Source organism: Neoarius graeffei, chromosome 26 (assembly GCF_027579695.1).
Source record: "Neoarius graeffei isolate fNeoGra1 chromosome 26, fNeoGra1.pri, whole genome shotgun sequence".
Lineage (NCBI taxonomy): Eukaryota > Metazoa > Chordata > Actinopteri > Siluriformes > Ariidae > Neoarius > Neoarius graeffei.
In genome coordinates this window covers 1,440,093-1,458,693 of record NC_083594.1, presented here as the reverse complement: position 1 = coordinate 1,458,693, position 18,601 = coordinate 1,440,093, and the positions used below count along the sequence as shown (strand labels likewise).

General features: G+C 43.4%; 1 protein-coding gene across 1 annotated transcript in view; it reads left to right on the top strand.

Annotated features, from left to right (window-relative positions):
* Positions 1–18,601, top strand: part of lrp1aa (low density lipoprotein receptor-related protein 1Aa) — a 181,188-nt gene that overhangs the window by 89,062 nt on the left and 73,525 nt on the right. Inside the window, 9 exon segments of the mRNA XM_060910723.1 lie at positions 2,473–2,553; positions 3,592–3,759; positions 5,984–6,166; positions 7,223–7,420; positions 7,644–7,889; positions 12,162–12,359; positions 12,585–12,792; positions 13,128–13,292; positions 13,711–13,955. Of these exon segments, the coding sequence (XP_060766706.1) occupies positions 2,473–2,553; positions 3,592–3,759; positions 5,984–6,166; positions 7,223–7,420; positions 7,644–7,889; positions 12,162–12,359; positions 12,585–12,792; positions 13,128–13,292; positions 13,711–13,955 (1,692 nt within the window).

The following is an 18,601-nucleotide window of genomic DNA, read 5'->3' as shown; positions in this document are numbered from 1 at the left end:
CAACTGTTCAGTATATCGGTTACAAATTACACATTTTTATATAAACTGGAAACTAAACTCGACTTTTAATACATTATTAATCGTTAAACTGTTATTTTCCTGAAATTGCAAAAATATTTGTTAATGGATGAACTTTTAAATTATTTTGTACATTAAATACACAATAAAATTAATGTACACTATCGCAAAGACTATATCTAAAGTTTAAAACAAAAATTTTTACAGTTAATTTCTGTGATCTCAGTAAAAAATAATGAAATAATGTATATGAATAAACTAATGCTAATGATCTGAAATGATATAAAACTTTGATGTAAAATTACATTATCAGTGTAATTACTGAGTGATAACGCTGTTATACAATTTCACAAACCAACACTTTTACTGTATAATAAATTACAGTGCATGAAACTTTTAAAATGAAAACATTTTAACTTGTTTTAAGAAATTATTTGTAAAAATTATTTCATTAATTTCATGATAATTAAGGAAAATAAAATGAATTGTGTCCTCTGAGCTGATCTAATTACAGGATTATGTCAGACAGACAGAGAGAGAGACATAGAGAGAGAAAGAGACACATAGAGAGAGAGAGACAGACAGACAGAGATAGAGAGAGACAGACAGAGAGGCACAGAGCGAGAGAGAGTGAGAGAGAGAAGGATTTCATGCTGGAGTCCATTGTAGCTGGAATTCAGAAAATTTCAAGTCGAGCTCTGATCTACAGGGATGAGAGTTTTCCGCTTTTCGGCGGATTTCTGCTTTTTCTGAGCAAAAATCGATATTATGCCAAATCCGTTGGGATGTTTTTTCATTGGGGGGGTTGGGGTATGTTCCTTCGTGATACTCAAGTGTACGACGATGTTACATGTTTACATTTTCGCCATCTTTAGTCTCGCTAAGTCTCGCGGTAGAATACGTGTTATCTACAATGTAATTGGCCAAAACATGGCTGGCGAGAGCATGATAGCCAATCATAACAGTTCTTACAAGAGTGTGGGAGAGAACAAAAGCCAATCATAACAGTTCTTACAAAAGTACCCGCATCTGTTCTATTTTATCAAAACTTGCACATGTTCATCGTCGCTGCGCTTCAGAAATATGTTTCTCTTTCGTATCGGCTTTTTTACTCAAAATGCCGAAGACAATTGACAAGCGAGACGAAGCGAAGGAAATCATTGCTGGTATAAAAAACAGAGAGAGGACTGGCAAGCTCTTGTCTTTGGCCAAAAAGCTGAAGAAGTCGTCGAAATGATTAAATGAAAATGAGAAGTGACTGTGAACTATAAATAGTTGTATAAAGTGTACATAGACATTATCCCATAAACTTAGCATTCGTTTGATTTAATACAGTGAGCATGTATATGATGGTCAGTAAATCTGAATTAATGCTGACAGTTTTGAAAACTTAAATATTTCAAAAGACTTTGAAATCATATGCAACTAATGAGGACACAGGGTGACTGACCTTTTCTCCCTAAGACATTTTATTTAATATATGAACATTTTGATAATTAATAAAACTTACGTTTAATGTGAATTTAGTTTGTCATTTTTGTTGATCATGAATTATAACCATACCCTTGAATGTAGAATGTGATTTTATTTTGAATTCAAACAATACTCCTATTGATTTGAAACATATTTTCATGTAAATATATAAAAAAGACAACAGATTTTTTATCTCCTACAGCTCAGATTGGAGGAAAAGTGGTTTGTAAGGCCTTATTTTTCAAAATTTTCCTGGGGGCATATCCCTCCCAGACCCCCGGCTTCGGGCGCCATCTTGTTTTCTGCTTTTTTGGTGACCACCCACTCTCATCCCTGGATCTAAGCACATCCGATGCCTCGACTGGGATAAACATGGATGCCCAAAATAAATCTCTGGATCTAATAAACACTCGGAGAAGTGTGACATGAACTACTGAAGAGATTATTGATTAGAAACGACATCTTTGTTGATAAAATCCCTCCATCACAGCAGTGTGGTCAGGTTAATAAATCCAGCGGAATGGCGTTAAATCCAAATGATTAACTTCAGTTAAAGTTTCATCTCACGACATAAACACCACACATCACTTTAAACCCAGTTTCGCTGAGGGTTTCCAGTGACTGTGAGCCGCCATGGTGTCGTGAAATCTGGTGAGTTTTCAGAGTAAACACTTTCCTGATTTGGAATTCTGTTCCATTGCACTTTTCCCTGTCGGATGTCGTGTTTTTCCGAGTTCCTTTATGGTTAACTGCATCATGACCAGCTGTTCTACACACCTTCTGCATCACATGGGGGAAAAAGTGCATTCATCAATCAAGCATTAATACATTCATGAATAAAATTAAACCTTGTGTTCGCTGTAAGTGGAATAACACACTGAACACCACGCGGTTCTGTAAGGAGTGTGTGTTATTCCTGACTGATTTATCCCGTGTGATGTTGTTCCTGACTCCATGATCCCGTGGTTGTGTATTTTCCAGCGTATCCCACGTGTTTCCCTCCAACTCAGTTCACGTGTAATAACGGACGCTGCATCAACATGAACTGGCGCTGCGACAGCGGTGAGACGCGTTCACTCTCGTGTGTGTGTGTGTGTGTGTGTGTGTGTGTGTGTGTTGTAGTGTATTAGTGTGTATTGTTGTGTCTTTGTCTTTGTATGTTTGTTATGTTCATTACCTCATTTATTCATCTGTGTGTGTTTACATCATTTCCTGTTCTCTGTGCCATTGGCCCCGCCCCCCCTTGTCTCCAATTGGCTCGCTGTTGCAGAAAAGGATTGTGGGGACGGATCTGATGAGTTCAATTGTCCCAACCTGACCGGTTAGTGCATAGATCAACATGCACCATCACAGCAAGGGAAAAAGAAATTATTATTTTTTAAAAAATAGAATTATTAGATATGATCAATTGTGAATCTCAGCAAATTTTATTGGTTTATTCGTAGTAGGAAATGAAATATTTACATATTAATCATGTTAATATGTAAGTTTTTCCTACACAGTGAAAAAAATGCAGTAAAATAAAGCGCTATGTTCAGTGTTTGTTGTAAAACGCTAAACTCAGCTGCACAGAGCGATAATTTTCCTGCTTTTTAGGTTTTTATTGAAATATATTTTTTCATCATGGTGCATGGTCCGATCTATGCAGTTTCTGTGATTATCTATTGTGTTGTTTGTGTGTTTGATGTTATTTAATTATCTGCATGTTGCGTGCGTGTCTGTGTGTGTGTGAGAGAAAGTCTGAGAGAACAAATTTCATATTTTAAAACACTAAATTTTAACTAATTTAATAAATTGTCCTTTATTCATTAAAACTGAGGCTGTCAAACTGTCACATGACATCAGAATACTGTTTTCTTTCATTTGCATATTATTTACATCTGTATGTGCATGTTGTATCACAGAATCCGCCCCCAGTTCACCCTCATTTGCATATCATTTACATGCCATTTAAATTAGCTCCATTCCACAACCAGCTTTGATGAATAAAGACTCGTGCATTTTATTCTTTCACTTCCTGTATGTCAGTGTAATGGAGTAGATGGTTGTGTATCCCATGGTGGTTGTGTAGCGTTGTTGTGTAATTGCGTTGTGTTGTAGATAACGATTGCGGTGATAACAGTGATGAAGCGGGCTGCACGCACTCCTGCTCCAGCACGCAGTTTAAATGCAACAGTGGACGCTGCATCCCCGATTACTGGACCTGCGACGGAGACAACGACTGCAACGACTTCAGCGACGAGACCCACGCCAACTGCAGCAATAACGGTAATAATAATAATCACAGCTCACAGCTGCCTTTGACACTGTACGTCATGAGAGACTCATTTCCACACTGTCTTCTTTTGCTATTACTGGCTTAGCTTTAGCATGGTTTCAGTCATATCTAGCAAACAGGCAACAGTTCATCTCTATTGGTGTTCATAAATCATCCACTGCTACTGTTGCTCAAGGTGTGCCTCAGGGTTCTGTCCTTGGTCCCCTTCTTTTTATATGTTTCTCCTATAGGCCAGATTATTCGTAACCATGGCCTTAACTTTCATTGTTATGCTGATGACATTCAAATCTACATCACTATCACCCCTTCCATAGCCTCTGTGCTAAGGAACTGACCTTAAGCAATGGCTGCATAAGAACTGCCTTAAACTTAATGCTGACAAAACGGAGGTTCTATTAGTAGGTACCAAAAGACAGGTTCTGAACTTCTCCAGTTTTACTATTGATGTTGATGGTGTGTCTATTAGTCCTTCCCAAGTTATCAAAAACCTTGGAGTTCTCTTTGACTCCACCCTTACGTTTGAACCCCATTTTAAACTCATTACTAAGAATGCTTTCTTTCACCTCCGCAATATTGCACGTCTCCGCCCTCTTCTCTTGGAAACTGATGCCAAAATGTTGGTCAATGCGTTTATCTTTTCTCGTCTTGACTACTGCAGTTCTCTCTTTTATGGTCTCCCTGCCAGATTGCTCAATCGCCTGCAGTCCATCCAAAACTCAGCAGCTCGAGTCCTCACACTCCCCAAGCGCACTGCTCACATCACTCCTGTTTTACAGCGACTGCACTGGTTGCCAGTTATCGCTCGGATCAAATACAAAATCTTGCTGTTAACCTATAAAGCTCTTCATGGTTTCGCCCCTTCCTATCTCTGTGAGCTAATTCATCTGCACTGTCCCTCCCACTCCCTCACATCTTCTGTCTGTGGACTTCTGACTGTTCCACGGTTTAAACTGGATCTATGGGTGGCAGATCATTCAGTGCTGCTGCTCCTAAACTTTGGAACTCGTTACCACAATCGCTTCGTGACTGTTCCACTCTCTCTTCCTTCAACGCCAACCTGAAAACTTTTCTCTTTACCGCACACGACTCTTCCTAGTGTGGCTTTTTTTTTGGTAACTCCTGTGTAAAGCGTCCTTGGGTTTGTGAAAGGCGCTATATAAATTGAACTTATTATTATTATTATTATTATTATTATTATTATTATAAGGAAGGTAGGAGGGAAAATAATGAAAAAAGAAAATAAAGCAGACCGTGAGACAGAAATAACTCAAACAAGTGAGGAAATAAATATATGTTATTTACCAGCTGGGAGGTCCGTATGGTGAAATACCGTGACCGAGGTCTTGAGAGTACTGAGTGAGGCCCTCTGGGCCGAGGTCAGTATTCAAGGCCGAGGTCACGGTATTTCACCATACGGACCGACCTTAAGCTGGGAAATAATATATTTATTTTTTTCTTTACCAAATTCTAACAGAAAACGAGAGCGCCCGAAAGGGAAAACCGAGCCGAGCCGCCATTTTGAATCCTCATTCACGGCTGTAATGCAAATGGCTTCCTCCTCGGTATACAAGTGCACTTCCATGGCACGAAAAAAACTACATTTTGCCGCCTATGTCGTCCCCTATTTATACAAATAGGAGTCATTCAGGATTCAGCCATGTTTTTGCTCAGCGTTAGCAAGTTAGAGGTTTTTAGCTTTCTCCTGAAATGTTTTATTTCATTTCTTCTTCCTCAGGGGAGTAAAACTCGCTTTCGCTGTGAACACTGTCGTTATCGCTATCCATGCTGTAAAATTAATGCTGTTCTTCTGAGAAATGCTGGCAAACATTTATAAGATTTTTGATAATCTTATAAATAAATCTTATTAAAAAAAGATAAATGTTGACAAAAAATGCTACTATGTTTGTTGTTGTTGTGAACGAGCGAGTCGCCAGAGGTCCGTAACCGGGGTCCGTAACCGGGGTCCGTACTGTAGGACACGGACCCGCTCGCCAGCCAATCAGAGCGCAGGATTTGGACCACGAAAAAAATAAAGTTTATTATGTCAAGATATTTAAATCAAAGGTGCTCGCTCTCTCTCTCTCTCTCTCTCTCTCTCTCTGTCTCTCTCTCTGTCTCTCTCTCTCTCTCTCTCTGTCTGTGTAACACTGTGTGTGTGTGTGTGTGTGTGTGTGTGTGTGTGTGTGTGTGTGTGTGTGTGTGTGTGTGTTTCAGCGACCCGTCCCCCCGGCGGCTGTCACACAGATGAGTTTCAGTGTCGGATGGACAGTCTCTGTATTCCTCTGCGCTGGCGCTGTGATGGAGACACCGACTGTGTCGATATGAGCGACGAGAAAAACTGCGAAGGCGTCACCAACATCTGCGACCCTGCCGTTAAATTCGGCTGCAGAGACTCTGGTGAGGAATTCTGGGTAATCTGGTGTGGGGTGTGTTATACACACCATCTCCCTCGATGCTACACTTGAGCTCATGGGTAATAAATGTGCATTAGTGAAGGTCTGACTGGGAAGAACATCGTCTCATCAACTGCAGTACAGTTTACGCCAAGCGCAATAATAACACATTTATTTATTTATTTATTTAAAATCCTTTATGAATTAAAAGAACGTCAGATAATTAACATCTCCAGTTTCTGAGCAGGAGCTGAACGTTTTAATATACATCCAATAAAACCTTGATTTGAAAGTTCAGCAGACTCTAGATCGGACTCTGGAGTGAAGGAGAAAGGTCACATGGTCTGATGAGTCCAGTCTGACCCGGTTCCTGAGTGATGGGCGTGTCAGAGTAAGAAGAAAAGCTCATAAAGAGATGCCCCATCATGCAGAGTGTCTACTGTCCAAGCCTCTGGAGGCCGTGTGATGATCTGAGGTTGGTTCAGGTGGTCAGGTCGAGACCCAGAAACGTTACGGGCCAATAAAATGAAGTCAGCTGACGACCTGAAAGTACTGAATGACCAGGTTGACATCAGTGGGGTTTTTCTTCCCTGATGGGATAAAATCAGGGCTCAGAGAGTGAAAGAATGTTTCAGGGAGCACGAGGAATCATTTACGCAGGAATTAACCCCCACTGAGTCTTGACCTTAACCCCCGCTGAGAGTCTGTGGGATGCTGGAGAAGATTTTAGAGAGAGGTTCCACTCTCCTGTAGTCAGGACGAGATCTCGGAGAAGAGTTAATGCAACTCTGGATGGAAATAAATGTTGCGATGGTGTATAAGGTTGTTGAAACAATGCCATGGTGAACACACGCCGTAATCAGAGATAAAGGTGGAACAACGCAACACAAACGTGCGACTTTTGGTTGGGCAGTGTACACAGTGTTGACATTGATGATGACGTTGTTGTTGTTGTTGTTGTTGATTTCAAAGCCATATTAGTGACGTATAACAATGGCAGTCTTGGGGGTTTATGGGACGTGACACTGCTAACTGTGTCCTTTGACCTTTTGTCCTTCAGCAAAGTGTATCAGTAAGGCATGGGTGTGTGACGGCGACAGCGACTGTGAGGACAACTCTGACGAGGAGAACTGTGAGGCGCTGGTGTGTAAACTCTCTCACCACGTGTGTGTTAATGACTCCAACATCTGCCTCCCGCCTGAGAAGCTGTGTGACGGGAAGGACGACTGTCCCGATGGATCTGATGAGAAAATGTGTGGTGAGCGAACGCCAGACTAACCTGCGCGAGATGAACCACAACCTCCACCATCCCCAATCCCTTCCACTCTCTTCTCCATCCTCTCTCCCTTGTCCTCATCCCCGTCCTCATCCCCGTCCTCATCCCTGATTATAATAATGTTTATAAAGCTGTATCCAGGTGTTCCATGTTATTGAGTTATTCTGTGTCCTTTAACCCCGTGTCGTACTCTGTGTATGATCAGACCTGTGCGCCCTGGACAACGGTGGCTGCAGTCACAACTGTTCCGTGGCTCCGGGATTGGGAATCGTGTGTTCCTGCCCTCTTGGGATGGAGCTCAGTGCCAATAATAAAACCTGCCAGATCCAGGGTTTCTGCGCCAAACACCTGAAGTGCAGCCAGCGCTGTGAGCAGGACAAGTTCACCGTCAAGTGCTCATGTTACGACGGCTGGGTGCTGGAGCCGGACATGGAGAGCTGCAGGAGCACTGGTAAACAACACGGAACATGTATCACATGGAGAGGCGTGTTCTCTCATCCCTGTTCACTAATCTGTACTGACTAATCCCTACGGTACATCCCATAGTCACTAATGTGCATCACAGATTCTGGAGGCTTTATTATGGATCCCATATTCCCTACTCTCTTTACTCTTCAGTATTCCCTACTCTGTTTACTCTTCAGTATTCCCTACTCTGTTTACTCTTCAGTATTCCCTACTCTCTTTACTCTTCAGTATTCCCTACTCTCTTTACTCTTCAGTATTCCCTACTCTCTTTACTCTTCAGTATTCCCTACTCTGTTTACTCTTCAGTATTCCCTACTCTGTTTACTCTTCAGTATTCCCTACTCTGTTTACTCTTCAGTATTCCCTACTCTGTTTACTCTTCAGTATTCCCTACTCTGTTTACTCTTCAGTATTCCCTACTCTCTTTACTCTTCAGTATTCCCTACTCTCTTTACTCTTCCGTATTCCCTACTCTCTTTACTCTTCAGTATTCCCTACTCTGTTTACTCTTCAGTATTCCCTACTCTGTTTACTCTTCAGTATTCCCTACTCTGTTTACTCTTCAGCATTCCCTACTCTGTTTACTCTTCAGTATTCCCTACTCTGTTTACTCTTCAGTATTCCCTACTCTCTTTACTCTTCAGTATTCCCTACTCTCTTTACTCTTCCGTATTCCCTACTCTCTTTACTCTTCAGTATTCCCTACTCTGTTTACTCTTCAGTATTCCCTACTCTGTTTACTCTTCAGTATTCCCTACTCTGTTTACTCTTCAGCATTCCCTACTCTGTTTACTCTTCAGTATTCCCTACTCTGTTTACTCTTCAGTATTCCCTACTCTCTTTACTCTTCAGTATTCCCTACTCTGTGTTTTCTCTTCCCTGTTCCCTTTTTCATCACCAGTAAAAACACATATAACATGTAGAGGCTTAACTTTTATATTTTCATTGTTTTTCTGTAAATTTTCCATCCTTTCAATTGTCATTATATTCCACGAAATCGAGTCGTACATGAGCTGATGGGTGACGAGGCGCGTAGCACCGAGTCGTCTATAATCCATGTATAACTCGATTGAGTGGAATAACTGTTTTATTCTCTCCACATTCAGTGGATTTTGAGAAACAGAACATTTTTATTTTTATTTTTTGCAAATTCGATAAATAAAAACTTTATACAAAACGTTTGACAAAATCATTTCCGCTTAGAATGTAAACAAACTGGCGAAATGACAGGAGCAATTTGTGAAAAATGTGATGATAATAATAATTCTTGAAAAATAAAAAAGATATCTTCTTTCCATCAAATACTTTTATTCCATATTTTGTTGCTTTTTTTGTATTTTTTGGGGGTTTTGTTTTCGAGTAGAGTTTTTATTTCGTCCTCGGGTGGTTCAGCAACACGCTTGGCCATTTTGTTTTCTTCTTTTTTTGGCAGTTGGCAAACTGGGTGCATTCCTGCCACCGACTGGGCTGGAGTGTGTAGCAGGAGATATTGGGAGGAAAAAACAAACAAACTATATTATTTTATTTAGCTATTTCTGTTTCTTTTAAATACTTGATACCAAAGTGATATATCTGACTTGATGCACTCTGCCATTCGCCATTTTGTTTTACTCTACTCACGGTATATGAGCTGATATCCTATTAGTAGAGTAGCAATCAGAGCGCACGATTGCTCATATCCAGTGACTGTGGATACTGTGTGTGTGTGTATATATATATATATATATATATATATATATATATATATATATATGGGCGGCACGGTGGTGTAGTGGTTAGCGCTGTCGCCTCACAGCAAGGAGGTCCTGGGTTCGAGCCCCGGGGCCGGCGAGGGCCCTTCTGTGTGGAGTTTGCATGTTCTCCCCGTGTCCGCGTGGGTTTCCTCCGGGTGCTCCGGTTTCCCCCACAGTCCAAAGACATGCAGGTTAGGTTAACTGGTGACTCTAAATTGAGCGTAGGTGTGAATGTGAGTGTGAATGGTTGTCTGTGTCTATGTGTCAGCCCTGTGATGACCTGGCGACTTGTCCAGGGTGAACCCCGCCTTTCGCCCGTAGTCAGCTGGGATAGGCTCCAGCTCGCCTGCGACCCTGTAGAACAGGATAAAGCGGCTACAGATAATGAGATGAGATATATATATATATAAAATCTCATTATCTGTAGCTGCTTTATCCTTCTACAGGGTCGCAGGCGAGCTGGATCCTATCCCAGCTGACTACGGGCGAAAGGCGGGGTTCACCCTGGACAAGTCGCCAGGTCATCACAGGGCTGACACATAGACACAGACAACCATTCACACTCACATTCACACCTACGCTCAATTTAGAGTCACCAGTCAACCTAACCTGCATGTACCTTCACTCATTTATTCACCCGGTTTCACTCTCCTGATTCTCATTCGATTAAATCATGAAGTCTTTATCACTTCACAACATCCTGCATCTCACAGCAAGATACAGCATGCAGTGAGCCCTTATAATCACCACCATAAGAGCTTAAAAGCAAACGTAGTGAAATTACCCTGAAAATAGCCTGAGGTTCATAAGTTTAAATTAAATAAATAAAAGTCATATTTTCCCAGTGTCCATTTTTTTTCTTTAAGGAGATTAAAAGAAGAGAATAAAGCCAGAAAGAGAAAATAAAATAAATCCCACATTCAGTAGAATGTTGGAGATCATCCTCTTCTTCAGAAAGCGTGCTTCTCAGAGGGGCATTTATTTTTTTTAATAACGGTGGTGGATTTTCCTGCGAGGGTAATAAACGGGGTGAGAGTGAGGGCACTGGGAAACATTCAGCACTGCACTGAATGGCCCCTTTATTAACATGCTGGAAAAGTGAAAAATAAGCACGAAGAAGAAAAGGGAAACATTTATTTTGGCAGGAAATGCTGTGGTTGCTATGGACATGGAACTTCAGTCGGATGAAGGAGTTTCTGGAAAATCGAGACAGAAAAGCGAGTTTGGAGAAGCTGTTTGGATGAAATGAAAAGCTCTAAGTTCATATGAGAAAGAAGTTGTGAATTTCAGTAATGGAGCTTTAAACGCTGCATGAAGTTTGTGTTTCTCGTGTGTTGGGATGTGGAGTGAAGAACAGGGAGAACCTGCTGAGGTGGAGCTGTGACTTTATGATCATAAGGCCAAAAAAATGCATTATTTCATTATTTTTTAAATAATAATTGACAAAAATTTAAACTCAGATATTTATTGTAGAAACTCAATCATCTCATTATCTGTAGCCGCTTTATCCTGTTCTACAGGGTCGCAGGCAAGCTGGAGCCTATCCCAGCTGACTACGGGCGAAAGGCGGGGTTCACCCTGGACAAGTCGCCAGGTCATCACAGGGCTGACACATAGACACAGACAACCATTCACACTCACATTCACACCTACGCTCAATTTAGAGTCACCAGTTAACCTAACCTGCATGTCTTTGGACTGTGGGGGAAACCGGAGCACCCGGAGGAAACCCACGCGGACACGGGGAGAACATGCAAACTCCACACAGAAAGGCCCTCGCCGGCCACGGGACTCGAACCCAGGACCTTCTTGCTGTGAGGCGACAGCGCTAACCACTACACCACCGTGCCACCCTATTGTAGAAACTTTAAGAAAAAAAATCAAACTAGTAAAATAAAATAAATTTGTGTCATTAGCCTGTTATAGAAATAAACAGAAGTGCTGGAGGATAATTTTCCCATTTTATCACAGTTTATAAATCTCTAACTCTTTAAAAAAAAAACAGAATGATGAGAAAATTTGAGGAAAAAAATTACGAGAAAGATCTGTACAATAAGTTGGTTATTGCTTTCTATTTTTTAAATTAATTGTATTTATTTGTAAAGCAGTATTGAGTGTTAGAAACAAAATACTGAATAAATTAATACATTTTACAGTTGAATAAAAAATACATTTGTGTATATTTAAAAATCCTTTGAAAGAGATTTTCAAACCATTTTTCTTCATTTTAGTCTTTTTCAGTCTCCTCCCTGTTCTTATCTCTGAGCTTACCTGCTTTTGTTTCAACATTTTCAAGCCACGCAACACAAAACGCTTTACATCATGACAGAACCAACAGAGGAATAAAATAAAAGGAAATTCATACCAGAAAAACATTCAAATAAAAGCAAAATATTAAAACTGTAAAATATAAAACATTAAGAATAAAAATATATACTTTTAAAAACCCTAAAAAAACCCTTATCCACTGATCTGTTTGTTTTGTTTGCATTCCATCGTTTATCCTTCTTTCTTTGTCTCAGACCCGTTTAAGCCGTTCATCATCTTCTCAAACCGTCATGAGATTCGACGCATCGATCTGCACAGAGGGGAGTTCAGCGTCCTCGTGCCAGGACTTCGCAACACCATCGCTCTCGACTTCCATCTAAATGAGAGTGCCCTCTACTGGACCGATGTGGTGGAGGACAAAATCTACCGCGGGAAACTGTCTGAGAATGGAGGTGAGGTTCAGAGTCCGATATTTTTAAACTTGTAGAAGAAAATCTAGAAATTAATTTACAATTAATACTTTTTTCGATAAAAATCAGATTTTCAGGAAGATCATCACAAATAGAGTTATATCGATGCATAATTTAAAAAAAAATCCAGAATGAGTAGTGGAAATTTTCAGGTTTGGAAAAATTTAGATTTTTATTTGAAATATTTTCTCTGTGTCTGTTTCTCAGCGGCTCTGACGAGTTTTGATGTCGTGATTCAGTATGGTTTGGCGACACCTGAGGGATTAGCTGTGGATTGGATAGCTGGAAATATTTACTGGGTGGAAAGTAACTTGGATCAAATCGAGGTCGCGAAACTGGATGGCACCATGCGCACCACGCTGCTTGCCGGAGACGTCGAACACCCACGGGCCATCGCCCTCGACCCCAGAGAGGGGTACTGCACTCATTTCAGTTCAACCTGCATTAATTCTGATTTCCTTACCTCCTGTTCCAATTTGTCCCACACTCATTCAGTTTCACCCTTTAAAGTTCCTTTAAATTTATTGCATGGTTGTCCGATTAAAAATGTACTCTATTTTTCTTTCAGATTTCTTATTAGGTCTTTTTGGAATAACTACGGTCAATCAGAAGCACTCTTCCCTCAATTAAATATTCACCCTCTGGTTAATACCAGAAAATACATCAGTAGTTCAGTTTCAGTTCCTTCCCAGCAATGACCTCTTACTTTCTTTTGTACTGACTGTTTTCCTACAAATAAACTTTTCACAGAATCCTGTTCTGGACGGATTGGGATGCGAGCATGCCGAGGATCGAGGCTGCCTCTATGAGTGGGTTTGGCCGGCGCACAATCCACAAAGAGACAGGAAATGGAGGCTGGCCGAACGGCCTTACGGTCGATTACCTCGAGAGACGAATCCTCTGGATAGATGCCAGGTAAGGGCTGTCTGACCACCAGCAAAGAACTTCACTCTCTTAGATTTTTTCCAGCAATATTCCAAAAATTATTATTCTGAAGCATTCCACCTAATGGACAATAAAGAGATTGAAGGATTTTGGTGATGAACAACCAGAAAGCGATTTGTCGGAATACCGGTGAATATACCCAATGTTGAAAAGTTAGAATCAGATGAAATGATCAGCAAAGTGATAGATCAGATGGATGTCATTATACATCATTGTTTAATGCTTAAACTCTGGAATTAACATACTAAGTCATTTTAGTTGTTTAGATTACTGTTGCTATGGTAATGTCAATGTGAACTAGCACAACAAGTGCACCCTTTTGCAACTATGGGATCAGCAACTTCAAATCATTGTTTTGTGTACCCTTGTTTGTTCTGTTTGTTCCCAGATCTGATGCAATTTACTCAGCCAAGTATGATGGTTCTGGCTTGATTGAGGTTCTCCGCGGACACGAATACCTGTCGCACCCGTTCGCTGTCACTATGTACGGAGGGGAAGTTTACTGGACAGACTGGCGCACAAACACACTCGCCAAAGCCAACAAGTGGACAGGAAACAATGTCACAGTGGTGCAGAGAACCAACACACAGCCGTTTGATCTGCAGGTTTATCATCCGTCCAGACAACCACAAGGTGAGGGGTGTAGGGCATGTAGGGTGTAGGGAGCAGCCGAACCCTGTGTCCTGTGTCCTAGTCCCTATTCCCTATAATCTGCAAAGGGATTTCAGTTATTGAGAACCAGCTATGCTGTTTTTATTTCAGTACATTTATCAAAGGAAGTGGACTCGATAAACAGTGTGAGTTTCTTTGACACCTCGAGTCTTTAAGGGGATGGAGATTAGGACACAGGTGACTTGTTTGAGTGACACTGGTCCTGATGGTGTTTCTCAGTTTATTAAAAGTGAAGTTCAAGCTGGTTGCACCAGGAGTTTTGGACTATAGGTCTGGACATGTGTTTGGTACGCTCGACTAAACCCCACAGCCTGATTGGATTGGTCTGGACGTGAACACCAGTGCAGCTTTAATCAACTCTGATCTGTTAACCTTTTCTCGGCTCAGACTTGTCGGGTTGTTTTCCTCCATCTGGAGATATTGATGAACAGATAATGTACTAAATGGTGAAGGGAGCACAGTGTTTGTGGTAAATTGTGTCAGCAGTGTGTCATCCAGCCTCACCATGCCTGTAGGAGTGGTTCATTCTGAATGGTCACGTGACACTGAAGGCTTCATTAATCACAGTGAGATTTCTGAAAAGTGAAAAGTGGCAGCTCTTTGAAGCTCACATCCATATTAATTTATGCTGAGGTCTTTTAATCACAAAATTAGATGCTTGGACCAAATAGAGCCTGATTTTTGAGACAATCCTTAGTGCAGATCCAAAAGCCCTGGATCTGATCCAACTCCTCCTATAAGCTGAACGCTGGGCCCTTACCCACACACTGCTGTACGACATCAAACAAACACGTTAAATGCACACTTATCCGGCCTGAAACACACTACACCTCTGCTTGACTCCGCCTAGGTTGGACTCTACCCTTTTACTTGACTCCGCCCAATCCTGCCAAGGTTGGAGGAGCTGGATCAGAGCTTTTTGTACTGCAGTGAGGGGTACTTGCACTTTTTAAACATTTCCACAAGCCATAAACAGTTTCATTTAACAGTTACAGTTCATTTAGACTGATTTTGTAACAGACCTATTTAATCCTGAACAACATCAATAGATCCTGCATACATCTTTTCAGTTCACAAGTGGTTTGAAAAACAGCTGGTCATGCGTTTTTAGACTTGTTTTGCTCCTTGGATGAAATCTAGAACTGTTCTCTGCATAACTTCAAAGGATCTGGTGCTTGGCTGCCGGGTCGAGTTCAGGTCCAGCGCCATAATAAGACGTAACTGGGGCAATGGGGTTGGAAACTATTGCAACAAGAATTAAATAAATAAAAACAAAACTGTAGTATGTTGAGCGGGTGGGTGGAGCACAGAAGTACGGCAGGCCAGAACTGAGTTTCACAAAACTCTTTATTTGCAGCTTTTCAGCTTTTTTAACAAACTCCCAGTCACACAGACACGCACACACCCATCAGTCGTCTGGTTGGGGAGCGAGCCTCTTCTCTCCTCTCCCCCTCCCTTTATACTCCATCCCCGCAACACACACACACACACACACACACACACACAAATCAACATCAGGTGTAATGACCTAGCCACTTACCTTCCCCGACCCCGCCCTCCATTCACAGACTGCTTTTTGGCCACGCCCCCGCTGCCACATACCCCCACCGCCCGACTCAGGCCGGGGAGCCGTCTGGCCTGAAGCTGACTCCCTCCCCTGACGGGACAGGAAGTCCGCCACCACCATCTGTGCCCCCGGCCTGTGGATCACCTCGAACTTAAATGGCTGGAGCGCGAGATACCAACGGGTGATCCACGCATTGGCATCCTTCATGCGGTGGAGCCACTGGAGGGGCGTGTGGTCCGAACAGAGAGTGAAAGGGCGCCCCAGCAGGTAGTATCGGAGGGCGAGGACCGCCCACTTGATGGCGAGACACTCCTTTTCAATTGTGCTGTACTTGCTCTCGCACATCGACAGCTTCCGGCTGATGTACAGCACCGGGCGCTCCTCACCCTCCACCTCCTGGGACAAAATGGCCCCCTGCCCCCTGTCCGATGCATCAGTCTGTAAAATAAAGGGGAGAGAGAAGTCAGGGGAGTGTAAAAGTGGCCCCCCACACAGTGCAGCTTTTACCTCCGAGAAGGCCTGTTGGCACTGCTCCGTCCACTGGACCGGATCTTGAGCCCCCTTTTTAGTGAGGTCGGTTAGCGGGCTGGTGACGTCCGAATAGTTAGGTATAAACCTACGATAATAGCCAGCCAGCCCCAAGAACCGCCTCACCTCCTTTTTGGTCTTGGGCCTCGGGCAGGCCACAATCGCTGCAGTCTTGTTAATTTGGGGACGCACCTGCCCATGACCCAAGTGGAACCCCAGATACCGTACTTCCACCCGCCCAATCGCACACTTTTTCGGGTTAGCTGCGAGGCCCGCTCGCCTCAGCGACTTTAGAACAGCCCTCAAGTGTTCCAAGTGTCGCGGCCAATCATGACTATAGATTATTATGTCGTCTAGATAGGCGGCCGCGTAGGCAGCATGAGGGTGGAGGACCCTGTCCATAAGCCGCTGGAATGTAGCGGGCGCCCCAAATAACCCAAAGGGGAGCGTGACGAATTGGTGTAAACCAAACGGTGTGGAAAAGGCCGTTTTCTCTCGGGATAGAGGAGTCAAGGGGATCTGCCAATATCCCTTGGTTAGATCCAGTGTCGAATAAAAGCGAGCAGCGCCTAACCGATCAAGCAACTCATCAATGCGAGGCATTGGGTACGCGTCAAATTTAGACACTGCGTTGACCTTTCTATAGTCCACACAGAACCGGACCGACCCATCAGTCTTGGGAACCAGGACCACTGGGCTGCTCCAGTCACTGTGGGACTCCTCGATTATGCCCATTTCGAGCATGGCCTTGAGTTCATCCCAAACCACCTTTTTCTTGTGTTTGGGCAAGCGGTAAGGGCGGCTACGCACTACCACCCCCGGGGGCGTTTCAATGTGGTGTTCTATGAGGTGGGTACGACCCAGAAGGGGCGAGAACACGTCGGAAAATTCCTTCTGCAACCTGGCTACCTCTGTGAGTTGGGTCGGCGAGAGGTGGTCTCCACAAGGGACTGGAGTGGTCCGCGATGTTATCTTTTTTACCTCCGGCCCCAGCTCCGCCTTCTCTGGGATGACTGACGCCAACGCCACGGGGACCCCCTCATTCCAGCGTTTTAAAAGGTTGAGGTGGTATACTTGCAGTGCCCTGCCCCTATCCGTTTGCTTTACCTCATAGTCGACGTCTCCGACTCGCCATGTGACCTCGAAGGGCCCTTGCCACTTGGCAACTAATTTAGAACTCGACGTGGGCAATAATACGAGTACTTTTTCTCCCGGCGTGAATTCTCTAAGGCACGTGCCCCTGTCATACAGCCGGCTTTGACGTTCTTGTGCCTGCCGTAAATTCTCCTGTGTTAATTGCGTGAGAGTGTGGAGTTTTGCGCGCAGGTCAAGAACGTACTGGATTTCATTTTTACTCGGTGAAGGTCCTTCCTCCCAATTTTCCTGCAGCACATCCAGAATGCCACACGGCTTATGCCCATATAATAATTCGAAGGGAGAAAACCCTGTGGAGGCTTGCGGGACCTCTCGTACTGTGAACAACAGGGGTTTGAGCCACTTATCCCAATTACGCGCATCTTCACTAACGAATTTCCAGATTATGTTTTTGAGTGTCTGGTTGAATCGCTCTACTAATCCATTCGTTTGTGGGTGATATACACTGGTGCGGATGGACTTAATCCCCAGTAACCCATACAGCTCGCGCAGTGTGCGTGACATAAACAAGGTGCCTTGGTCTGTCAGGATTTCTTTCGGAATCCCGACCCGGGAGATAACGCGGAAGAGTGCTTCCGCAATACTGCGTGCTGAGATATTGCGGAGAGGCACTGCCTCCGGATATCGCGTTGCATAGTCCACCAGAACTAAAATAAAGCGATATCCCCGTGCTGTCCGATCTAATGGCCCGACGAGATCCATCCCAATTTGCTCAAACGGGGTCTCGATTAGAGGAAGAGGGCGCAACGGCGCTTTTGGAGTGGCCGCGGGATTTACTAATTGGCATTCACGGCATGCCGCACACCACCGACGGACATCCCCGCGAATCCCAGGCCAATAGAACTGGGCCATTATTCGGGCTAGTGTTTTGTCTTGCCCCAAGTGTCCAGCCATGGGATTAAAGTGAGCCGCATGGAATACGAGTTCCCTACGGCTCTTTGGGATTAACAACTGGGTTACTCGTTCCTTGATTTGAGTGTCCTGCGTCACTCGGTACAATCTATCTTTCATAATAGCAAAATAGGGGAAGGTTGATGCCGCGCTCGGCTGAAGAGTTTGACCATCGATTATTCTCACTTGGTCAAACGCATGCCGCAGAGTCTCGTCTCGCGACTGCTCTAACGGGAAATCCCCAAGGGAATCCCCGAGAGAGGAAGGAGGAGCGGAGTGCTCCTCACTCCGACGCAGTGTTGACGCAGACGGCTCTGTGACAGCTTCTCCAGCCAATGTCACACCAGGATCTTCCCGTGACCTACTAGGGCAGGACCCACTGCGTGTTAAATATTCCATTAATTCTTTAAATCCCAGCCAATCAGTACCCAAGATCAACGAGTGAGTAAGACGAGGATTAACCGCC